This window comes from Macaca fascicularis, chromosome 15 (assembly GCF_037993035.2).
Source record: "Macaca fascicularis isolate 582-1 chromosome 15, T2T-MFA8v1.1".
Taxonomy (NCBI): Eukaryota; Metazoa; Chordata; class Mammalia; order Primates; family Cercopithecidae; genus Macaca; species Macaca fascicularis.
In genome coordinates this window covers 44,729,008-44,754,184 of record NC_088389.1, presented here as the reverse complement: position 1 = coordinate 44,754,184, position 25,177 = coordinate 44,729,008, and the positions used below count along the sequence as shown (strand labels likewise).

General features: G+C 47.1%; 1 protein-coding gene across 10 annotated transcripts; it reads left to right on the top strand.

Moving 5' to 3' along the window:
- Nucleotides 1-1,614: 1,614 nt before the first annotated feature.
- BSPRY (B-box and SPRY domain containing) lies at nt 1,615-24,698 on the top strand. 10 transcript variants are annotated; one of them, XM_074016785.1, is made up of 7 exons: nt 1,615-1,856; nt 6,632-6,730; nt 11,469-11,605; nt 13,670-13,900; nt 15,550-15,572; nt 21,719-21,843; nt 23,064-24,698. In XM_074016785.1, exons 4-7 carry the CDS (start codon nt 13,673-13,675, stop codon nt 23,588-23,590), a joined length of 903 nt encoding a protein of 300 aa, XP_073872886.1. In that variant the 5' UTR covers nt 1,615-1,856; nt 6,632-6,730; nt 11,469-11,605; nt 13,670-13,672; the 3' UTR covers nt 23,591-24,698. The 10 variants fall into 10 exon arrangements, 9 of the variants coding, with proteins under 9 accessions (XP_073872886.1, XP_073872884.1, XP_005581074.3 ...); XM_074016783.1 differs by having other exon boundaries at nt 15,547-15,572; XR_012424458.1 differs by lacking the exon at nt 11,469-11,605 and having other exon boundaries at nt 15,547-15,572; nt 21,719-22,302; nt 23,064-23,831.
- The last annotated feature ends 479 nt before the right edge of the window (nt 24,699-25,177 follow it).

The following is a 25,177-nucleotide window of genomic DNA, read 5'->3' as shown; positions in this document are numbered from 1 at the left end:
TGTAATCCCAGCACTTTGGGAGGCTGAAGGGGGAGGACGGCTTGAGCCCAGGAGTTTGAAATCAGCCTGGGCAACATGGCAAAACCCTGTCTCTACAAAAAATACAAAGCTTAGCTGGGCATGGTGGCACATGCCTGTAGTTCCAGCTACTCAGGAGACTGAGGTGGGAGGATCACTTGAGCTGGGGAGGTCAAGGTTGCAGTGAGCTATGATTGCCCCACTGCACTCCAGCCGGGGTGACACAGTGAGACCCTATGTCAAAAAAAGAGGAAGAAAAAAGAATTTAGAGTTGGAGAGCAGCGTTCTCCTTGTATGCATAGACAGAAGAGACTGGATCCCCAGCAGAGGGCTCAAGGTAAGCTCAGACTAATATATAAGATCCTAGGGGGGAAAGCCCTAAACAGCTGAGGTACATGTTAGCAGTTTTTCTTTCTGGGGTGGGGGTGGGTGGACTTTTCTTCCACATGCTTATTTTCATATTTTGTTTGCTTCAAAATAAAAACGCGTTACTTTTTTTCAATGGTAGTTTAAAAAGAAAACTCAGGCCGGGCGCGGTGGCTCAAGCCTGTAATCCCAGCACTTTGGGAGGCCGAGACGGGTGGATCACGAGGTCAGGAGATCGAGACCATCCTGGCTAACACGGTGAAACTCCGTCTCTACTAAAAAAATACAAAAAAAACTAGCCGGGCGAGGTGGCGGGCGTCTGTAGTCCCAGCTACTCAGGAGGCTGAGGCAGGAGGATAGCTTCAACCCGGGAGGCGGAGCTTGCAGTGAGCTGAGATCCGGCCACTGTGCTCCAGCCTGGGCCACAGAGCGAAACTCCGTCTCAAATAAATAAATAAATAAATAAATAAATAAATAAATAAAATAAAAAATAAAAAGAAAACTCAAATATTCAAATTCAAAAAATTTGGATGTAAATACTTTGAGAAAATCAGCTTAATACAGATGTTTCTCACTGGGCCTCAATGTTCCATTTAAAAAATTATTAATTATAGTAACCCTTAAGTCACACTGCGTAGGTTCCAATCTTATGGCTACCAATTAGTAACTGTGACCCTTGGCAAGCCACTTCCATAAAAATGGGATCCTAATAGTGCTTTCCTCGCACTATTAGTAGACACTTAGCGATGGCAGCTGCTGTATTGCAGATATTGTTTTACGTATTTAGCGCATTTACTCCTCAGTCGTCTGGGAGACAGGTACTCTCACCCCATTTTACAGCTGTGGTTCCCACCCAGTGAACAGCCAAACAGGATCTGAGCTCAGGCAGTTTGTCAGCACAGCCTTGCTTGAAGCTAGGCAGCAAAAGGGCAGTGGTCGGGATTACATAACAGAACGCTTGCAAAGTTCTCAGCGAAAGCCTGCCACTTAGTAAGTGCTCAATAAAGTTTTTTTCCTACGGTCACACTAATATTTGGAGTTTTATGTTTGTTGTAGAACAAATACGCATACAATCGCGATTTCATTCAACAAAGAATTTAAAGAGACCTGCTGTGCTGCCCTGGGCGGGATGGGAACGCGGGTTGGGTGGGAGGAGGCGCAGCGGTGGGGCGCGCTGGCGCACCGGGAGGGCCGGGGGCGGGGTCAACCAGGCCCCGCCCACAGCCACCTGCGACAGGTGGAGCGCACGGCGCGGGAGCACGGCCATGTCCGCCGAGGGCGCGGAGCTGGGGCCCGGGTCCGGTCCCGGGCCGGGGCCTGAGCCGGGGCCACTCTGCCCCGAACACGGCCAGGCTCTGAGCTGGTTCTGCCGCTCCGAGCGACGGCCCGTGTGCGCCGCCTGCGCGGGGCTGGGCGGTCGCTGTCGGGGGCACCGCATCCGCCGGGCGGAGGAGCGCGCCGAGGAGCTGCGGGTGAGCGGGCGTGGGTGCCGGAAGGCGAGGGCTCTGGAGGGACTGGGCGCGCCTGGCGGGACCCGGCAGGGACTGGGGAGCCTGGGGCTTGGCGGACACGACAGCCGGCCCCGGAGCCCAGGCTCCTCTGTGGCTTTGGCTGTAGGACTAGGCGGTTAAGGGTGTGGCCTCTGAAGTCAGGCTGGCGTGAGTTCGAATCCACTCCCTGTGAGTCACGTAACTGAGCCTCAGTGTCTTCATCTGTAGTTTGGGGACAACAACAATAGTACTAGCGCGTATTTATTAGAGTTGTGAGGTATAAATAAGATAGTGGGTAAAATGCTTAGCGATAAGGGGATCCAGGCTCCCCAGGCCCCTTCCATTGCTCTGTTGTGGGAGCTGGGGCTGGCATAGGATAATGAAAGTCTCAGCTGCTCCAGTTCTCAGCGCAAGGTGTGCCCCAGCTCCTGCCCCTGTGGAAACTGACACTGATAAAATCCAGCGCGTCCTTATCCCTTAACCCCTGGACTCAAAGCCCTCCTCCTCCTTTCTCCTCTTTCCCCTGCTCCTGCTGCCTTCTGGCGTCTGGTGCGGTGATCTTTTTCCCTTTCAGGATTGGCCTTGAGTGTACTTCAAGCTGGTTTAAGGGTTTCAGCTGGATAAACGCAGGGAATAGGGAGAATATCAGGAGACTCCCCTTCACCCAGGCTTTCTCCCCACCTCCACTTCCCCCTCGGCTCCAGGATGGCCACCTCCTTGTCATCGCCATTCTCCTGAGCTGCTGAGACTGGAAGAGTCGGAGTCACCTTGGGGCTTCTCTGTGGCCCCTGGGGATTTCCTTGCAATTTGATTAAACAGCTTGTTTCTCCCAACCCCACTCTGGAGTTCAGCCCTGCTGTGAAGCCTGAGGGCTCTCGCTGGGGACTTCACCTACTCAGTGACCTGTAATAAACACATCTTATATAGGGTGCTGGGCTTGGGAGGGGTTCAGTTTTTCAGCAACCCCCAAAAGTTCCTGGTTGGTCCTACCTGTTACCTCTATTAACAATAATGATGACGAAGATAAGCCTGGATAATGCGGTGTAATCAACTTGCATAACAGACAAAAACTGCAAACTCCAAAGTACTTAAATGTCTGTCATCTCATTCTGTCTTGACCACGCCTTTGAAGGGGTCCTACTTACATTTTACAGATGAGGCACCTGAGGCCCAGAACAAGGCAGTAACTCCTCCAAGCTTCCTAATGTTCAGGGGTGGGACCCAGGGAGTCACTGACTAGGCAAGAGGAAACTGCTGCTTTGCTTCGGCGGTTGGAGGGAGGAAGTGATGCTAATGGGGGTGAGAATGTCATGGAAACCTTAAAAGTAGCTATCAGGACTGGATTTGAGTGGTGGAAAGAGTGAAGCCTGGGGCAGATGGCAGGCCTGGTGCTAGTTTCGGTTGTACTCTACCCCAGGGAGCCTTCTTTGAACCCGTCTGAGGCCCTATGCATATTTATCTTCTTTGCCTGAAGGGAGGTGGGTCTTACCCTCTCTTCCTCTGTGTTAGAGTAGATTTCTGTATTTTGCACATTCCTTCCTCTATCCATCCAGTCAGCAAATAAATCTCACCCTAGGGCAAGACTGTTACCAAAACCAGCACCAGTTCTACTGCTCTCCTACCTCTGGATTCCTGCCCTGTGGTTTTTCAGAAGCCTTCTCAGTGCTCTCAATCCATGGTGCATGGTGATCACAGCTTCCTCCTAGTCAACTCAGTTCTGTAACTTTGTATTTGGACCTGTGAAATGTAAGACTAATTTCTACTTCTGAGTGGAAAGATTTACAAGGGCTTCCTGGAAGAGGTAGCTAAGTTGACTTTTGGCAGATGGAACTGAGGCAGAACTATTAGGGGAAACAGTGGAGGGACTGTTGCTTGGACAGGCTTTAGGTATTACCTGGAGAAAAGGAGAGCAAAAGCAGGGCCCTGGCCCATACCTTCTCGGGGAAGTCACAAGTCACTTCTCTTTGGGCCTCAGCTTTCCCATTTCTTTTTCTTTCCTTTTTTTTTTTTTTTTTTTTTTTTTTTGAGACAGTCTCACTCTGTCACACAGGCGTGAGTGTGGAGTGCAGTGGCACTCTTTCAGCTCACTGCTACCTCTGCTTCCTAGATTCAAGAGATTCTTCCCACCTCAGCCTCCCGAGTAGCTGGGACTACAGGCGCATGCCACTACGCCCACCTAATTTTTGTATTTTTTGGTAGAGATGGGGTTTTACCATGTTGGCCAGGCTGGTCTCGAACTCCTGATCCCAGGTGATCTGCCCACCTCAGCCTCCCGCAGTGTTGGGATTACAGGTGTGAGCCACCGTGCCTGGCCAGCTTTCCCATTTCTAAAACTCCCCTGAGCTCATGGATGATGCTGATAGCTTTGAGAGCCTTGAACTGCTGAACCTCTTGTGGTCAAGGCAGTGGGTGTTCATTTATTCATTCAACAAACATTTATTCGGGGCCTTCTATGTTCAGAAACTCTCTTTGCGGTACTAGGACATAGAGAAGTCAGACTTATGGTGCTTCTGTTTCAGTGGTGGGAGAGACAGATACCCCAAAAGGTAAACAAACACATAATATATATTCAGAGAGTTATAAGTGCAAGGGAGAAAAATAAAGCAAAGTAAGAGATTGGGTGAGGAAGGAGATGGTCAGTGAAGACCTATCTGAAAAGGTGACATCTGAATGGAGTAGGGGAGTGAGACACACACACACACACACAGACTGGTGGAAACGGTACAACAGGTGCAAAGGCACTGAGGTCAGGTCAAGTTTGGTGCATTTAAGGAACAGAAAGAAGGCCAGTGGCCAGGCGCAGTGGCTCATGCCTGTAATCCCAGCACTTTAGGAGGCCGAGGCAGGCGGATCACGAGGTCAGGAGATCGAGACCATCCTGGCCAACATGGTGAAACCCCGTCTCTACTAAAAATACAAAAAATTAGCCCAGCATGGTGGCAGGTGCCTGTAGTACCAGCTACTCGGGAGGCTAGGCAAGAGAATGACGTGAACCCGGGAGGCAGAGCTTGCAGTGAGCCGAGATCGTGCCACTGCACTCTAGACTGGGTGACAGAGCAAGACTCTGTCTAAGGAAAAAAAAAAAAAAAAAAGGAAGGCCAGCGTGGAGAGAGGTAGAAGGTGATGTTGGAGAAATAAGCTGAGTCACATCAGGTAGGGCTAGGTTGGCTAAGCTAAGAAGCCTGATGTCATTGTGAGTGTACTGAAAGCCATTGGAGGGTTTTGCATAGGGGCATGACCTGGTCTGATTTCCTTACAAAAGGTGGCTCTGGCTAGCTGGGGGGTTGGGGGTGCAGAGTAGCCAGTTAGGAGGTTCTAACAGTGGTTCCTGTGAGAGATCATGGCAATCTGGATAGAATAACTGGAGTAGAGGTGACCAGAGGAGAGAGAGAGACTTTGGAGATGGGGTTGATAGGACTCACTAATGGAATTGATGTGGGGTTGGAGACAAACTCCTGGGTTTTAGGTCTGGATAACAGGTGAATGATTGATGGTGCTGCTTAATGAATGGGGATAACTTGGGGGAGAGCAGTTCAGGACAGAACAGAAGATATGGACAGTCAGGGACCTGTCTGTATGACAGAGGACCAAGAGTGTGTGCACCAGAAAGTGATTATAATGGGCTGAGCATGGTGACTTATGCCTGTAACATCCCAGCACTTTGGGGGGCTGAGGTGGGAAGATTGCTTGAGCCCAGGAGTTGGAGACCAACCTAGGCAACATAGCAAAAGTCCATCTCTACAAAAAATGCAAAAATTAGCCAGGTGTGGTGGCACGTGCCTGTAGTTCTAGCTACTCAGGAAGGACATGGGAGGATCACTTGGGCCTGGAAGGTCAAGGCTGCAGTGAGCCTTGATCATGCCACTGCATTCAGCCTAGACGACAAGCAAGACTCTATCTCAAAATCAATACGTAAATAAATTTAACAAGAAACAAATGGCCAGGTGCGGTGGCTCACGCCTGTAATCCCAGCACTTTGGGAGGCCAAGGCGGGCAGATCATCTGAGGTCTGGAGTTCGAGACCAGCCTGGCCAACATGGCGAAACCCTGTCTCTACTAAAAATACAAAAAGTAGCTGGGCGTGGTGACACACGCCTGTAATCCCAGCTACTTGGGAGGCTGAGGCAGGAGAATCGCTTGAACCTGGGAGGTGGAAGTTGCAGCGAGCCAAGATTGCGCCACTGCACTCCAGCTTGGGCAACCAAGTGAGACTCTGTCTCAAAAAATAAATACATACATACATACATACATACATAAAATTAAATAAAAATAAACACAAGACAAAATGGACTTTAAGGCAAACGTACTACTAAAGTCACTTAGAGAATGTGCAGTTCACCAGCAACATAAAATGATTCTAATCTTAAATGTTTCTAAATAATATAGCCTGAGAATGTTCATAAAGGAAAAATTTGTTTTAAAGTTATTATAATGATAGGCTAGGGTTCCGGGATAAAGACGGAAGTCAGGTCACAGAAGGGGATGATGGACAGTGAAAGGTGTTCCTACTAATGTGTTGGTGGCCTCAACTGAGCTGTTGCTGGAATAGGGATCCTAGAATTAGGGAGTGAGAAGGATAGGGCATGGTGGGGAGAGTGTGGATCCTTGAAGTGGAGATTTAGGAGGTGGTGTAGTTTTTGATAATCATGAGATCTGGGCTATGACCATGGGAGTGGGTGGCTGAGGTGTAGTAACAGGAGAAAATCACTGGGATGGAGTGAATGGCTCAGATGCCATGAGCGTTGTTTGTGTTGCAGAACAAGATTGTGGACCAGTGTGAGAGGCTGCAGTTACAAAGTGCTGCCATCACCAAGTATGTGGCGGACGTCCTGCCAGGGAAGAACCAAAGAGCAGTGGTAATTCCTCTTCTTTCCTCTCTACTCGGCCCCCTTAGACTTACGGACTTGGGCAAGTCTAGGGTCCCTTACCAACCTCACAGACTCATTGTGCTACTAGCAAAGCTTCCAATCCCTCAGAGACTCAATTTTACCATCTGGACAGGGTAGACTTGTTCCTGTACCATACTTGGTGCAAAGACTCTGCTAGCAAATGACTTTCTTGGGTATCTTGGCAGAGGGGATCAAGAAAGGTCATATTCACCTACCATGTAGTCATTTTCTGCCCAGCTCCAGAATTATAAAATAACCTAGGACTTTTACATTGAATATTCTCTGTGACAATCTTATGAAGTAGGTAGCAATAACATTCCCATTTACAAATAGGAAAATGGGTCCTTGTAGAGGTTAAAGAGGTTAACTGACCTGCCCAAGGCCGCCTCCTGGAAGTGGGTTCCGTGACCTGGATATTCTGTCTCCCAGGCTAGTGCTCCTTCTGCTACATCCCACTGATGATTCTTTTTTTTTTTTTTTTTTTTTTTTGAGACAGGGCTTCACTCTGTCACCCAGGCTGGAGTGCAGTGGCGCAATCTTGGCCCACTGTAACCTTTGCCTCCCTGGTTTCAAGCAATTCTCCTGCCTCAGCCTCCCAAAGCTCTGGGATTACAGGTGCCTGCCACCATGCCTGGCTAATATTTTTAATTTTTATTAGAGACGGGGTTTACCATATTGACCAGGCTGGTCTCAAACTCCTGGACTCAAGCCATCCTCCCTCTTTGGCCTTCCAAGTGCAAGGATTACAGGTGTGAGCCGCCGTGCCTGGCCTCCACTGCAGATTTTTTGTTCAGTGGACTCATGACCACTGCTGTGTCATCACTCTTAAGTATGCGTATCAGGGGAAGAGCCTATGAATTTCTTTCTGCACATCCCCTCCCTTCTTTCCCTATAGTACATGGAGCAGACTTGGTACCACATTAGTCAGGGTTCTTTTAATTGCATGAAACAGAACCCAGTTGAACAAGCATAAGAAAATGGGGCATTTCCTGACAGGACACTAGGGGTCCTCTTAGGACCTAAAAGGGGCTAGACTAGGAACCAGAAAGCTGCTAGAAGTCCAGGTAGCTATTTGTTGCCCATCTATGCTTCGCTTTGCATGATGGTCTCCATCTCCCTCCTCTGCCCTCTTCCCCTCTTCTTCCTTATCCTTTTTATTTTATTGTCTTAATGCACTGGTTATGACCTTAGTACTGTGTTAAATAGATAAATAGAAGCTAGTGTGGCAAATTCTGGCTTTTTTTTTTTTTTTTTTTGAGACGGAGTTTTGCTCTTGTCGCTCAGGCTGGAATGCAATGGCGTGATCTCGGCTCACTGAAACCTCTGTCTCCTAGGTTCAAGCGATTCTCCTGCTTCAGCCTCCCATGTAGCTGGGATTACAAGTGCCCGCCACCACACCCAGCTAATTTTTGTATTTTTAGTAGAGATGGAGTTTCACCATGTTGGCCAGGCTGGTCTTGAACTCCTGACCTCAGGTGATCTGCCCACCTCGGCCTCCCAAAGTGCTGGGATTACAGGCGTGAGCCACTGTGCCTGGCCTGACAAATCCTGACTTTAAGAGAAAAGCTACCAACATGCCACCAGTTATTTATTTAACAAATCTTTATTGAGCACCTACCATGTGCCAGATACTGTTGTTCAATGGGTTAGGCATTCCCCAGTGAACAAAACAGAAATTCCTATTTTCGTGAAGCCTACATTCTTGTCACAGAAGAGGGACAGTAACAAATAAAATATATGTTATGTCCAAAGGTGATATGTGCTTTGGGGAAATATAAAACAGAAAGGGGAATAAGACGGATTGCAGTTACATGTGCTGTGACCAGGAATGACTTCATTAAGAGGGTCGAGGCTGGGCGCAGTGGCTCACGCCTGTAATCCCAGCACTTTGGGAGGCCGAGGTGGGTGGATCACGAGGTCAGGAGTTTGAGACCATCCTGGCTAACAGGTGAAACCCTGTCTCTACTAAAAATAGAAAAAATTAGCAGAGCATGGTGGCGGGCACCTGTAGTCCCAGCTACTCAGGAGGCTGAGGCAGGAGAATGGTGTGAACCCTGGAGGCGGAGCTTGCAGTGAGCCAAAATTGCACCACTACACTCCAGCCTGGGCAACAGAGCGAGACTCTGTCTCAAAATAATAATAATAATAATAATACAAAAAGTTAGCCAGCTGTAGTGGCAGGCACCTGTAGTCCCAGTTACTCGGTAGGCTGAGGTGGTAGAATCGCTTGAACCTGGGAGGCGAAGGTTGCAGTGAGCAGAGATCGCACCACTGTACTCCAGCCTGGGGGACAGAGTGAGACACCATCTCAAAAAAAAAAAAGAAGAAGAAGAAGAAGAAGGATGACATTTGCACAGAAACCTAGGAGATAAGGGGATGGACCACACATCTGGGGAATGAGTGTTCTGAAAAGAAGGAATGGCAAATGCACAGGCCCTGAGGCAGGAGTGTACCTGATATGCTGTAGGAGCAGCAAGGAGGCCTGTGAGGTTGGAGCAGAGGAACGCAGTGAGAAGGCAGTAGAAGATGAGGCCAGAGAAGCAATGAGCTGGATTGTATCCTCAGTGGCGACATAGGGATTTTGCCTTTTATTTGGATATGATGGGAAGCTTTGGAAATTTTTGGGCAGAGCATGATAGTATAATTTAAGATTTAAAATAAACACTTTGGCCGGGCTTGGTGGCTCACTTCTGTAATCCCAGCACTTCGGGAGGCCAAGGTGGGCAGATCACGAGGTGAGGAGTTCAAGACCAGCCTGACCAACATAGCGAAGCCCCATCTCTACTAAAAATACAAAAAATTAGCTGGGCGTGGTGGTGGGTGCCTGTATTCTCAGCTACTCGGCAGGCTGAGGCAGGAGAATCACTTGAACCCAGGAGGCGGAGGTTGCAGTGAGCCGAGATTGCGCACTGCACTCTAGCCTGGGCAACAGTGCGAGACTCCATCTCAAAAAAAAAGAAACACTTCGGCTGCTATGTTTAGAAGTGATTACAGGCAGCAAGGGTTAAAGCAGGGAGACCAGTTAGGAAGCCATTGTAATAATCCAGGTGGGAAACAAGTGTGGTCTGGACCCAAGCAATGGTGGCAAAGCTACTGAGAAGTGGCTGGATTCTGCATATATTTTGAAGAGGCAACAGGATTTGCTGATGGACTAGATGTAGGCTATGAAAGAAAGAGAAGATGTGTCAGGATAATACTTAAGTTCTTTTATTTGAGCAACTGGCAGGATGGAGCAGCCATGAACTGGGGTGGGGAAGGACTGCATGTGGAGTGATGGTTGGCGGAGGCGGGGAGGGGAGTGGGGGAGACCAGGCGTGTTAAGTTGTTGTGGGCATGAGATACCTATTTGACATCCAAGTGAAGATGCTGAGTGGGTAGCTGCATATATGAGTTGGGAGAGGGCTGGGTTGGAGATAAAAATTTGGGATTTATTAGTGTATAAATAGTATTGAAAGCCGTGGAAGAGGATGACATCACTAAGTGAATGAGTGTAGACACGAAAGAGCAAGGATCCAAAGACTGAGTTCTAGGGCACTTCACCTCCTATTGAGAAGACAGGAGGAACCAGCAAAGGGGACCAAGAAATCAGCTAATGAAATAGAAGTAAATTAAGAGAACACAGTGTCCCTGCATGGGTTCCAAGGACGTGGGAGAGATCACTGCTCTCAAATGGTGTGTGTTTATTTAACTATCTTATCACAGGTAGAGATTCACGTGATTACTGCCACAATTAAAATACAGAACAGTTCCATCACAAGGACTCCTTGTGCTACCCTTTTATAGCCAATGTACCCTTTCCTCTCCCCTTGTATTATTGTTAATACAAAATTTCTGAATTTGGATTGCTAATCTCAGTAAAGCATTTTTTATTTTTGTTTTAGGATTTTTGCATGTATGCTCAGGAGTGAGATTAGTCTATGAATTTCATTTCTTGTACAGTCCTTATCAGATTTGGTATCAAGGTTATGTAAGCCTTATTCAATGGATTGGGAAACAGAACTCTTTTTTCTTAAGGGTTTACTTAAGATAAAGTTGTTCTTAGTTTTGATCAAAGTTGCCACAGGTTTGACTATTAGTCTTTAGAACCAGCTTCTAGTATTTTTGATCTGCTCTTTTGTATCTCTGTCTTAATTTCATTATTTATTTCTTTTTTTTTTTTAGACAAAGTCTCACTCTGTTGCCCAGGCTGAAATGCAGTGGCGCAGTCATAGCTCACTGCAGCCTTGAACTCCTGGGCTCAAGTGATCTTGCTGCCTTGGCCTCCCAAAGTGCTTGGATTACCAGCATGACCCGGTACTGTGCCTGGCCTGTAGAGTTCTATATGTATGTCTATTAAGCATATTCATTGGGCTGAGCATGGTGGCTCATGCTTATAATGCCAGCACTTTGGGAGGCCAAGGCAGGAGGATCACTTGAACTCAGGAGTTCAAGACTATTTTGGGCAACATAGGAAGACCCTATCTCTACAAAAAATTAAAAAATTAGCCAGACATGATGGCATGAGCCTATAGTCCCAACTACTTGGGAGGGTGAGGTGAGAAGATCACTTGAGCCTAGGAGTTTGAGGCTGCAGTGAGCTATGATTGCGCCACTGCATTCTAGCCTGGGTGACAGAGCGAGACCCTGTCTCAAAAAATAAAACACTTATTAGTTGGTTCAAATCTGCTCTCTACTTAATAATTTTTTTTTTTTTTTTTTGAGACAGAGTCTCGCCCTGTCACCCAGGCTGGAGTGCAGTGGTGTGATCTCAGCTCGCTGCAGCCTCCACCTGCCAGGTTCAAGCAATTCTCCTGCCTCAGCCTCCTGAGTAACTGGGATTACAGACTCCCACCACTGGCCCAGGTAATTTTTTGTATTTTAGTAGAGGCAGGGTTTCACCATGTTGGCCAGGCTAGTCTGAAACTCCTGACCTCAGGTAATCCACCTGCCTCGGCCTCCCAAAGTGCTGGGATTGCAGGTATGAGCCACTGTGTCCAGCCACAACTACACTTTTAAAAGGATGCTTGGGCTATTTTTCCAGCATTTCTCTACCTTATTCTGAGAGGGTTTTTGGTTTGTCTCTCTCTGTCATGTGTTTGGAAAGGGAAGTTTTTTCTTTGCCTTGCTCTCCTTTTCTGGGAATGGCTCAAGAAACTTGTTGAGATTGACTAGAGTCTTTTAGGCAGGAATCAGAATCTGATTCATCTTGGGTGAGGATCTGTTTTGGTCCAGGATCAAACAGTACAACCATGGTTTCAGGGGCTCACCCTGTGGGTAAGGCATTAAGGTGGGATAAACAGGAGAATAATAGTGGGCTGGATATAGTTGCTCATGACTGTAATCCCAGCACTTTGGAAGACTGAGGCAGGAGGATCGCTTGAGCCCAGGAGATCAAAGCTGCAGTGAGCTATGATAGTGCCACTGCATTTCAGCCTGGGCATCAGAGCAAGACTCTATCTCTTAAAGAAAAAAAAAAAAGATGAAGAAGAGCAATAGTGAATGAATGTTATTGAACACATAATGTGGCAGGCTTTGTTCTACTTTATATATATTAACACATTTAACCCTCACCATAGCCTTATGAGGTAGGTACTATTATGATTCTCATTTTACAGATTAGAAAATAGAGGCATAGGGAAGATAAGGAAGATGTTCCAAGTTCCACAGCTAATGAGCGGAGCAGTTAAGATTTAAATCTAGACACTATCTCTAAAGCTTAATTTCCTGACCGCTATGTTATGTTGCCTCAAGAGCACACTATAAACTTGGAGTCTTACCTTCTGGGTTCACTTGCCATTCACTTAGCTACTGTCTCCTCCCTGTAAGGCAAACTGGGGGTCTCAGAGTTTTCTGTGAAATAGGAATGACTGCCCCGTGCACTGTACAGAGCAGGTCTTCAGGGACAGGGCATAGGGAAGCTGCTGGCCATCCCTGACTTTCTCACATGAAGGAGGCAGTTCTATTCCCACTTGTCTGGCAAGAGTACAAGTGCAGCTGCTTATGTGACAGGTGCCTTTGGGGAGGATTGGTTGCCAGGTGGCATCTGGTGTAAGGGAATGGGATTGGACTGAGAGTCGAGAGAACTGGGTTCCAGTCTCAGCTTTGCTACTGAATTGCCATGTGAGCACTACCAAGAGATCTTTTCCTAAGTCAGAAAAAATTTCCTGGGTGGGCACAGTGGCTCATGCCTATAATCCCAGCACTGTGGGGCTGAGTTGGGCGTATTGATTGAGCCTAGGAGTTTGAGACCAGCTTGGGCAACACAGTGAAACTCCATCTCTATTTTAAAAAAAAATTTAAAAAAAGAAAACATTTCCCATTCAGTCAATATTTGAGTACCTACTGCATGCCAGGCACTGTGCTAAGAATTACAAGAAGACACCTGTTAACTTAATTGTCTGAGAATTTATTTCAGGCCTCTTCTGTGGCAGATAAAAATGCTACCACATAACCAGTTGAAATGGACAGCTTTAGGAAGCCATCAGTTTTTTCCCTCAAAATGGTGAAATATCAACTCTACCACTGCTGGTATGGATCCTGCTGATGCGGATGACTTTTTAGGCCCTCTGCTCTGCAATTCTGTGATTCTCTGACCTTGATCCTTTGACCTTGTATTCCCAACTGTGATTAAGCAGAGTATTCTAGTCGGGCTCTAAGTCCTGCCCAGGTCTTCCATTATGTGATCATGGCTCCCTGAGATATGGCCTATGTGTCTGTATCTCAGATTTCTTTATCCTAAACCATATTTGGGAAGTCTTAGGGCAGAGATGTCAAAGTAAAAGGCTTACATGCTATTATTTTCATTACTAAGCCTGTGGCAGACATTGCTAATCAATCTCAACACTCCTTTCCACTGAGCCTAAACCCTTTTATTCCTGACCGGGGCTTTGCACAGACCACCCAGCTCCTCATTTTATCCCTCATCAGAGCATGGCCAGTGCAGCGAGGGAACTGGTTATCCAGCGGTTGAGTCTGGTGAGGAGTCTTTGCGAGAGCGAGGAGCAGCGGTTACTGGAACAGGTGCATGGCGAAGAGGAGCGGGCCCACCAGAGCATCCTGACACAGCGGGTGCACTGGGCTGAGGCACTGCAGAAGCTTGACACCATCCGCACCAGCCTGGTGGGCATGCTTACCCACCTGGATGACCTGCAGCTGATTGTAAGTCAGGCAAGGGTGAGGGCATGACCAGTTGGCCAGGCTCCCCGAAAGTCTGAAAATATGGAGAATGTTTGTCAGTGTGAGGAGGGTGGAGATGAGAATTTGGAGCAGGGATGAGTGACAAAGATTCTTTGCTTGGCCAAACTTTAGTCAGGCTTCTGAGCCTTCTCCCAGGCCCATCTGTGCACTTCATTATAAAATCTAGTTTTTACAAAAGAACCCTGCTAAGTCGGTGTAGCCAGAAACCCCCATCTTTGATATCTGATCATCGTTGATATCTGATGAGGTTCCTCATCCACCACCATCCCCCAGGTGATGTCTGATCACTGTGCTCTGTCTGCAGCAAGAATCCTGTTAGGTAGGCTTAGCCATAATCCCCCTTACCCCCAATGTTTCCTCTTAGTAACTTTCCATCCACTAACCCCCGACCCTGCTCCTTAGCTATAAATTCCTACCTGCCCACGCTGTGTTCAGAGTTGAACCCAGTCTCTCTCCCATTGCAAGACCCCATTGCAATGAAGTCTTGAATAAAGTCTGCCTGACTGTGCTCTAACAGGTATCATTGAATAATTTCTTCTCTAACATGAGGCAAGGGAATAAAACTGTTTCTTTGGCACTGATAATAGTTTTCTTTTGATAGTGAGTCAATGTGTACTGAGTGCCTATTATATGTGAAGCGCTGTGCTATGGGGCAGAGTAACCAGATGCAGCTGTCAGCTGCTCCCAGCCTTACAAAGGAGACAAATACACTAACTGACAATTAGGATATGGAAGGATATGTGCTGCAGTAGAGGAACTCACCCATGCTAGGGACTGACAATTCAGGCTAGGGGAAAGAGGGGTCAGAGAAAAGTCGCTTTCCCGATGAAGCGACTTAGAAGCTGATGCCTGAAAGATAAGAAGACTAGCTGTGTCAAAGGAAGTGAGGAGGTGGAAAGAGTTCAGGAGCATGTAGAGAGAACACTGTGCTCCAGGGAGCTGACGAGGTCTTCGATATGAAAACACAGAGCTCATCCTTAATCCTACCACCCAGAAATCACCATGATTCATATTTGGTACATAGCCTTTCAAAGTATTTTATATAGATAGGCAGCTGCCTGCAGTTTTGAGGGGAGAAGGTGGCATCTGAGTCACAAGCAGAGGAAGGAGAATGTGGAACACCTGAGCTGTCCCACTGCCTCTGCAAGTAGGGCAGTTTCCATGACTGCCTGAAACCGTGCATTCATTTAGTCACAGCGTCCATGGACAGAGCTTGCTCTTTCACAGACACTGGGACAGTCACAATAGAAGACTCAGAAAGAGTCGCAGCCATCCAGAAGCTGGCAGTCTTCATGGGGGATGCTGTCCGGTAAACAGGCGATGGTCCTGAGTGGAGTTGAGGGGAATCCAGGATGCCCTGGGACATGGGGCAGAGGGATTCATTGTGAGCATGTGTTATGGGTGGGTGTGTGTGTGTGTGTGTGTGTGTGTGTGTGTGTGTGTGTGTGTGTGTAGAACAGCCTAGAAGACTTCATGCTGGTCTTAAAGAGTAGAAGTTTTTATTCTAGAGTCCACATGGAGCCCTTTCTGGTGGTTAAATCTGTCCTAGCATTGACTCCCTGTTGGGTATCTGGTGCCAAGCTTGACTTTGTTTTCTTTTCTCACAGCAGAAGGAGCAAGAGATTTTCGAGAGGTGAGTATAGACCCTGTGATTTGACTGGGTAGTCTTAGAGACCCTTAAGCCTCTTCACACCCCACTGCCTTCAGGCCCTGCTGCTCTTGGGAGAATACACAGGGTATGCAGCTGAGTGGCTTTCCTGGAGCCCGGCTCTGTGGACAGGGAATCTGTCTGCCCTTGGCTTAGAGAACTGCTTTAAAACACATGGAAAGGCAGTGGAATACTTAGTAATCCAAGGCTTGCCACTGCTTTCTTAAACTTCCTCTGTAAAAAGGTAGTCACCCTGTTGGAGGGTTTTACCACCTCCATCTGCAGATGAAAATATTGAGACTAAAAGGGGAAGGGACCTCCCTAAGCCTGGAACCAGGGGGTTGGACCCGTCTAACACCTGCCCTGGTACTGTCACCTCTGCCTCATTCTTCCTTTCCCCGATGGAGGAATCTTTGAAACTTAAGTCTGCATTACCACTCAAATTTTGCATTTTAGCTCTTCAATAATAAAAGAATTTCACCAGGTCCTGCCTGAGTTCTAAAAGAGCTGAGTGCCTGAGGAAGTGGTCAAGAGGACATAATTTGCCAGGCAGAGTAATTCACAAACCTTCTGTGTGAAATTTCAGAGCTATACTTAGGGAACACAGTCCGTTCTTCTTATTTACTTATTTTTCTATATTTCAACGGGTATAAATTATTTATTTTCATATATAAGTTTCAATAGCAATACATGTGCATGAGAGAAAAAAATTCCACCAATATAAAGCCATTTAAAATGAAAAATGAATCTTTCTGGGCATGGTGTCTTATACCTGTAATTCCAGCACTTTGGGAGGCTGAGGCAGGAGGATAGCTTGAAGCTAGGAGTTTGAGACCAGCCTGGGCAATACAGTAAGACCTGATCTCTACAAAAAAATAAAAAATTAGCCATGCATCATGCTGAGAACCTATAGTCCCAGCTTCTCAGAAGGCTGAGGCAGGATGATCACTTGAACCTGGGTGGTTGAGGCTACAGTGAGCTGTGCTCACACCACTGCACTCAGTCTGGGCAACAGTGTAAGACCCTGTCTCAAAGAAAAAGAAAAAATGAGTCTCCATCACCCTTTCCCAGTCCCATTCTCTGACAGCGATGGGTTTGAATAGATGTGCATTTGTGGACTTATATATAGTCATAGGAGGGTATGGGGGTTTTTTGGTTGTTGTCTTAAAAAAGTTTTTAGGCCTGGTGGCTCATGCCTATAATCCCTTCACTTTGGGAGGCCGAGGAAGGTGGATCACTTGAGGTCAGGAGTTCAAAACCAGCTGGGCCAAGATGGTGAAATCCTGTCTCTACTAAAAACACAAAAATTAGTCAGGTGTGGTGGTGTGTGCCTGTAGTCCCAGCTACTCAGGAGGCTGAGGCAGGAGAATCACTTGAACCCAGGAGGCGGAGGTTGCAGTGAGCTGAGATGTGCCACTGCACTCCAGCCTGGGCGACAGAGTGAGACTCCACCTCAAAAAAAAAAAAAAAAGAAAAAGAAAGCTGGGCATGATGACTCACGCCTGTAATCCCATCACTTAGGGAGGCCTAGACAGGCAGATCACTTGAGGTCAGGAGTTCACAACCAGCCTGGCCAATATGGCGAGATCCCTTCTCTATTAAAAATACAAAAATTAGCTGGGTGCAGTGGCACACGCATGTCATCCCAGTTACTGGGGAAGCTGAGGCAGGAGGATCACTTGAGTCCAGGAGGTGGAGGTTATAGTGAGCTGAGAGCCTGTCACTGCACTCCAGCCTGGGTGATGGGACTGAAACCTTATCTCAAAAAAAAAAACCAAAAAAATTAAAACACAGATAGGATCATGTTATACCTGTTGTTGTGAAACTTGTTAGGCTATCTGGGACATCTTTCCAAGTCAGTACATTTAGATTCACGTCACTTTTTTGAAAGTTTGTGAAGTATTACACAGTGTAGATGGATCATATTTATTTTACTGTCTCCTAATGCATGCTTGGCTTGTTCCCGCTTCTCCCCTTGTACAATGTTTTCACACTTCTGCCCATCTTCTCTATCTCCTTTATCTTCATCATCTTCCTTTAATACAGTATATCCTTAATATCAAGCTGATCTGAGTTTTTTAAATTGATCTTTAATTTTTTATTCAAATGATTTCAAACTTAGAAAAAAGTTGCAAAAGTAGTATAATGAGCTTCACCTAGAAAATATCAATTGTTGACATTTTGCCACATTCATTGTCGCTCGTTCTCTCTGTCTTCCTACTTATCTATCTAGTATATATGTTAGAAACTTATTTTTTTATGGTCTATTTGAGGGTGAATTCCAGAAAACATGAACTTTTCTTTCAAAATACTTCCGCATGTTTCTCCTAGAAACAAAGACATTCCCTTACATAACCCCGGTGTAAATTGAGGAAATTTAACATTGATATAATACTATAATCTAATACAGTCCATATCCGACTGTTTCCAATTGTGCAAATGTTCTTAACAGTGTTTTATTTTGTTTTCCTAATTCAGCTGGTCTTTTTAAGTCTAGAATAATTCCTTAGCTTTTTTTTTTTTTTTTTTTTTAACATTTTTAAAGAGTCAAGGTCAAGGCCAGTTTATAGGATCTCCCTCAGTTGGGTTTATCTGATGTTACCTTATGATTAGATTCAAGTTATACATTTTTAGCAGGAATACCTCGTAAGTGATGTGTCTTCAGTTCATCATATCTGGGGGCACATGATGTCCCTTTGTCCGTTATCAAGGATGTCCATTTTGAGCACTGGGATAAGGTGTTGTCTACTAGGTTTCCTCATTATAAAGTTACACTTTTCCTTTTATAATTACTAAGCAGTTTGTGAGGAGACACTTTCTACATATATATCCTGTGTCCCTTCAGACTTTCTCCCAGTAGTTTAGCAACCGTTGGTCACTCCTGCCTGAATTATTCCTTTATTTATTTGCTTGTTTGTTCTCTTATTCAATATTAATACAGACTCATGGATTCTTATTTTATTCAATACATTATAATCTGTCACTGTAATTACTAATTGACATTCAGACTGTCCCAGATTTGGCCAGTAGAAGCCCCTTCAAACTGGACCCTGTGTCCTTTTGAAAAGTTCCCATCATTCTTTGAGCACTTTCTTGCTCTCTGGCACAAGAAGCACAAGAAGAAAACCCCAGCTCAGCTTGTGCTTTTCCTGCCCCTGAATCAGCTGCTTCTCCAGGGGACCTGGTTGTTTTTAGTGGAGAATGATATTTAGAAACCAAGATCTGAGCATTAAGGGTACTCAGTGACCTTGCTTCCAGGCCTCACTCAGTGTGTAGCAGATAGAACTAGGAAGAGAGAGAGAGAGTGAGTGTGCGTGTGTGTGTGTGTGTAGCTATTTGATGCATGAGTTTGTATCACAGCTTCTTTTTTTTTTTTGAGACTGAGTCTCGCTCTGTTGCTCAGTGGCACAATCTTGCCTCACTGCAACCTCCACCTCCTGGGTCCAAGTGATTCTCCTGCCTCAGCCGGCCAAGTAGCTGGGATTACAAGCATGTGTCACCACACCCAGCTAATTTTTGTAATTTTAGTAGGAGACAAGGTTTCACCATATTAGCCAGGCTGGTCTCAAACTCCTGACCTCAAGTGATCCTCCCGCCTCAGTCTCCCAAAGTGCTGGGATTACAGGCATAAGCCACCATGCCCAGCCCATATCACAACTTCTAATTCCAATGTAACACCTCAAGGTTTTTCCTTTGCCCTCTCCCTTTCTACATTTGTACCTTTTATTATTTTACAGTGAGGACTGCAGCCCCCAACAACAATATTTGCTCAATCCTACAATACATACAAAGTTGTCTGGGCATTGCAAAGCCCATATTACTATTGACAAGCCTATCCATAGAGTTCCAGATTTGTCTGTATGTTCTTTATGCCCCCAGGCTGAGGGAATATACTCTCAAAGTACTGTGTTCAAAAGTTGTCAAGCCCCATCTAGCTGGAAACTCACTTATCTGAGAAGTGCCTTGTTGGCTCTGGTGTTTCCACGCTCGTGGCTGGGCTCAACTCTGACCGGACACTGCAGCAGATCCTGCTGCACCGTCTGGGTGTTCTGATCCTGGCCGGGGCATGCTGTGTTCAGGCCCTGTTTCACTCCCACCCCTTTGGGGCCATGAGTTTTGTCTTTGGTACCATAGGGCATCTAGCCCAGGTGGTTTGCTATAGACTTTACTCTCTATGTTCAGCTTCAGATTTGCCCTGGGATGACAGCTTAGCACCGCTGACATCAGCTCCTCTTTCTTACCCACCTGTTGGCTGAAGCTCCTGCATTCTGAGAAGATGGCAATAGACCCTCTGTTGTCCTGACCACAGAGAGGCTTTGTTACTAAGCTTGCTCCCAGCATTTCTTTTTTTTTTTTTTTTTTTGAGACGGAGTCTCGCTCTGTCACCCAGGCTGGAGTGCAGTGGCCGGATCTCAGCTCACTGCAAGCTCCGCCTCCCGGGTTTACGCCATTCTCCTGCCTCAGCCTCCCGAGTAGCTGGGACTACAGGCACTCGCCACCTCGCCCGGCTAGTTTTTTTTGTATTTTTTTAGTAGAGATGGGGTTTCACCGTGTTAGCCAGGATGGTCTCGATCTCCTGACCTCGTGATCCGCCCGTCTCGGCCTCCCAAAGTGCTGGGATTACAGGCTTGAGCCACCGCGCCCGGCCGCTCCCAGCATTTCTAAGGCTCTATTCACCTCATGCCTCCCAAGACAGAACAGTCAGTGACAGTCTTGCAAAGAGCCATCAGGGCACATGCCCCACCCCTGTTTCCTCACTCCATTTATAGGCAAAGCCATGAGATATGGGGAGAGAGTGTGTGTATTCAGAACCACTGCCTGATCTCAAAGCCATCTTCAGGATTGGAGGCAGTAGGAAAGGTCTTTCTCAGCACCTGGGTCAAAAGGCTGCAGAGCTCCATGGTAAACTCCTACTTTGCCCTATATTCCTTTGAGATTTCACTCCAGGTCAAGGAAAAAATTATGTTGAATGCTGTCTGGGCTTCATCCCAGTTTTGTTCTATTTTTGCATGCAGGAAGGACTTGAATCCAGCTCCCCTTTTTAGCTCTGAATCTGTTCTGTCCTGTCAAATCAGATAACCACTGTCTCCCAGGTTATAGCAAAGGAAGTGTGATTCTATAGAGAAAACAGCAAGCCCAGGGCCTCGCTGCTGATATGTGGCAGTTTTCAACTCCTAGGCATCATATTGTCCCAAATTACCTCTCCAGCAAAACCCAGGCCCCATTGTGAGCTGAGGAGAGAGTTATTAAGAGCACAGTGCCATGATTCATTTGTGGCTGGGGTGATAACTGATGGCCCTTTCCTCTGTGGACCCCTCAGGTGTTTGCATTTTTAAAGTAGAGGAGTGGCTGTACCTTCTGACAAAACCCAGGGAAACGTGACTGCCCCAACAGGTCTGAGAGGAAGGTGAGATATTTTCCAGGCAAGGGCAAGATGTTGGAGTAGAAAGACTATCGTGCAGGGGTTCCAGAGGCCCAGGTCTTAGCCCCAGCTCTGCCATTAACTTACTGAGGGACTCTGGCAAGTTGCTTCCTCTGCAGAGCACACCACCTTCCATTTCTAATACTAGCACCAAGAATACATCTCCCTGTAAACTGTCCACCAGCTTTGCTAAAATTAAGGTTTCTCCGGGGGAACAGGGGAAATGGCCACCTTCCCTTTGGGCCGAAGCCCCTGTTTGGGGCCTGGATGCCACTTTTTTTTTTTTTTTTTTTTTGAGACAGAGTATCACTCTGTCACCAAGGCTGGAGTGCAGTGGCATGATCTTGGCTCACTGCAGCCTCGAACTCCTGGGCTCAAGCAATTCTCCCACCTCAGCCTCCCAAGTAGCTGGGACTACAGGTGCATGCCTCACCATGCCCAGCTAATTTTTAAACTTTTTGTAGAGATGGAGTCTTATTATGTTGCCCATGCTGGTCTCAAACTCCTGGGCTCAAGCAATCCTCTCCCACCTCAGGCCTCCCAAAGTGCTAGGGTCACAGGGGTGAGCCACTGCACCTGGCCCTAGCTGCCAATCTTGGTGTCACCTGGATAGGAGGATTTTACTTCTATTCTTCTCTTCACCCCATACTGATGCAGATATATTTCCAGAACCATCCTGAATCTCTGTCTCTGTTTTTCCCCATATAAGGACCGAAGAAGCAGAGGGCATTTTGGATCCCCAGGAGTCGGAAATGTTGAACTTTAATGAGAAGTGCACTCGGAGCCCACTACTGACCCGACTCTGGGCAACGGCGGTTCTTGGGTCCCTCTCAGGTTAGCAGCAGTAGAGCCCAGGACCATTAGGATAACTGGGCTTCTGTCTGTCTGTCTGGGGTTCACTCCTGGTTCACAATGGGGACCCGTGCTTCTGAAATGGTAGCTTAAACAAGTCATCCTGGATGCAGGCTGGTCAGTAGGGTCAAGGTTCCAGACATGCCTGGGGCAGCTGGGCCAAGTCCTGCCCATTTCCAGACTAACATGTTCTGTGGTTGGGTCAAAGATAAATCTCACTCCTATAAGTCATGTCTTCCTTATATCCTGACCTACTAGGGCAGCTCAGTATTATTTATTGGAAACTTGGGGTTTCTCTTTAAGAAGATATAATTGATGGCCAACTGAAGAACATCTGGACCAAGAATCAAGCTGCCTGATTTGCCTCACTTACTCACTTTACACACACTGACTCAGACCAACTGTGGGCCTCACCCTGTGCCGCATGCTGGGGCCACAGAGGTAAACTGACATGGTCTTCTGCCTCCAGGAATTCCCACTTAGCACAGGGGTTCTCCAGAGCAGGCCTCCTCCAAGTTAGATGGAAGCTTCCATTCTCCCATGATAGTCTTTGCACAATTCATGGAATAGTTAGGTTAATAGACTGATTTTTTTTTTCAGTTTTAATCCTCCCTCCTCATATTATCCTTACAATTTTGGTACAAGCTGTAACTTGTCTACTCTAGATTCTGGTATCAAATGATGCTTGATTTACCAGCAGTTTAGATATTTGCTAGAAATTGCTTATCTCGTGCTTCCTAGCTCCCAGAGGCTGTGTTTCTAGGACAAGTCCAATCTGGAGGATATGACCAGTAGAAAGGAGTATAATCAGTGCTAGGTATACGAACAAAATGCTTTGTCTTCATTTTGCCCCTGCCACCAACTCAGTGTCTAAACTTGGGCAACTCCCTTTTTCCTCTCTGGGCCTTATTTCTATCAGAGTTTACAGATGAGGGTCTTGACTGATAGTAACTATTGTTATAAAGGCTACAGTTTACAGAGCACTACATGCTGGGCACTTTACATGTATGATTCTGTTTAATTCTTGTGATCACCCAGTGAGAAGTCCTATTTTGACCCCCATTTTATAGATGAGGCACAGAGAAAGTAAATGGCTTATATGAGGTCACCATGCTAATGAGTGGTGAGGAACTTTTGCTACCTGGCAGGACCAGGTTAGGGCAGGGTGGGCCCTCGGCAACTCTGAGAATTCTTTCTGGCAGGCACAGAGGACATACGGATCGATGAGAGGACAGTCAGCCCCTTCCTGCAATTGTCAGATGATCGAAAGACCCTGACCTTCAGCACCAAGAAGTCAAAGACCTGTGCAGATGGCCCAGAGCGCTTCGACCACTGGCCCAATGCCCTGGCTGCCACCTCCTTCCAGAATGGGCTCCATGCCTGGATGGTGAATGTCCAGAACAGTTGTGCCTATAAGGTGGGCGTGGCCTCAGGTCACCTGCCCCGCAAGGGTTCTGGCAGTGACTGCCGTCTGGGCCACAATGCCTTCTCCTGGGTCTTCTCTCGCTATGATCAGGAGTTTCGTTTCTCACACAATGGGCAGCACGAGCCCCTGGGGCTGTTGCGGGGCCCAGCCCAGCTGGGTGTACTGCTGGACTTGCAGGCTCGGGAGCTGCTCTTCTATGAGCCAGCCTCCGGCACAGTGCTGTATACCCATCATGGGTCCTTCCCGGGGCCCCTCTTCCCAGTCTTTGCTGTGGCCGATCAGACCATTTCCATTGTCCGCTGACCTCTGGCCACAGGAAGCCAGGTCCACCTCCCACCATCCTTTCAGGCCATGTTTCTACTCAGTGTCCTTTTCCCAAATGATGTGTGTGGTGTTTCTAAGGGAAACAAGGCCCACAACCAGTGGGCAGCTTTAGGAGGGATGGGGATCTCTTTCAGATCTAGGCACAACCTGTAAATCACAGGTGTCCAAACTTTTGGCTTCCCTGGGCCACATTCGAAGAATTTTCTTGGGCCACATAAAATACACTAACGATAGCTGATGAGCTTAAAAAAAAAAAAAAAAAAAAGTCTGTTTATACATTTTCGTGATATCTGCCACCACGGATAAGCAAAAAAGTCCTTGCATTCAAAGGGTTGGAGATTGCTGCTCTGAATGCTGGCTATCTATGGGGAACCCATTGTTCCCTGGGCCTTAGTCTCCCAAATCCACCATGCATCTGCCCCTCTGAGGGTGTCTTCACTTTGTCTCTGGCATCCAGCATGGTGCCTGGTGCATAGTGAGTATGCAATAAATATTTGGCAGGTGAGTGGATGGATAGATGGATAAGTGAATGTAGGTGGACAGGTGACTTGGTTGGATGTGGTGGTCTCTGGAGAAGCACTGCCATTCAGCCTCCTGCTCCAGCTTTGCACATGCAGAAGTGCTTCTCTTCACAGGCAGAGGAGCCTGTGGCTAACGTTTCCGCATCCAATTAATTCAGTGCTGCTTTTTCATGACATGGCACATAGAGAAAATATTTTTTCTAGCACACAAGAGCAACCTGAAAGGCTATTCCTGGCCAGCGGACTCTGTCCTAGGGGACCGTGTCCTCCCCCATGTCCTGCCTAGGCCCTCAGAGGACCAGGGAATCGTGTCTCCAGGTAACCTGACTGCAGCCCCATCATCAGCATCTGTCTCACACCTGCCGACTGAGCTCCAGCCTGTGCCCACCGGTAATAGCAGGGATGGCCTTTTCCCTTAGAGAAGCTGATAAGTTTCCCTACCTGATGGCCCCTTCTAACATAAACTGCATACCTGGGGTGATGGCTTAAAGCCAGAAAGAGCTGAGGGAGCAAGAGGGCCAACCTCAGGGCACGTGGGCATTATTAAAGGTCTTGAAAGCATTAAAGATTTATTCCATGTTCTTTGTTGCTAATTGGGTGTATACCGTACGCTGGCCTGTCTTCATACCCTTATTGCATTCTCGGAAATAAATGGGCGGCAGCTCAGTGTAGCAGAGAGAGCCTGGAGATGTTACCAAGACCCAAGGCAAGTCCCTTTATGCTTGTCTCCATGAGAAGTTCACCCTAGAACAGTGGTCTTCAAACTTTTATCCAGGAACTCTCTTCTAAAGTAATCTTACCTACAACTTTAGGCTCCTGGGTCCAAAGAAGATGAAAGGCAGAGCCCTCCCTACTTTCTTTGGGAGCCACAGAGCAGTTTGAAAACCAGTGTTTAGGCCGGGCGCGGTGGCTCAAGCCTGTAATCCCAGCACTTTGGGAGGCCGAGACGGGCGGATCACGAGTTCAGGAGATCGAGACCATCCTGGCTAACACGGTGAAACCCCGTCTCTACTAAAATACAAAAAAAAATTAGCCGGGCGAGGTG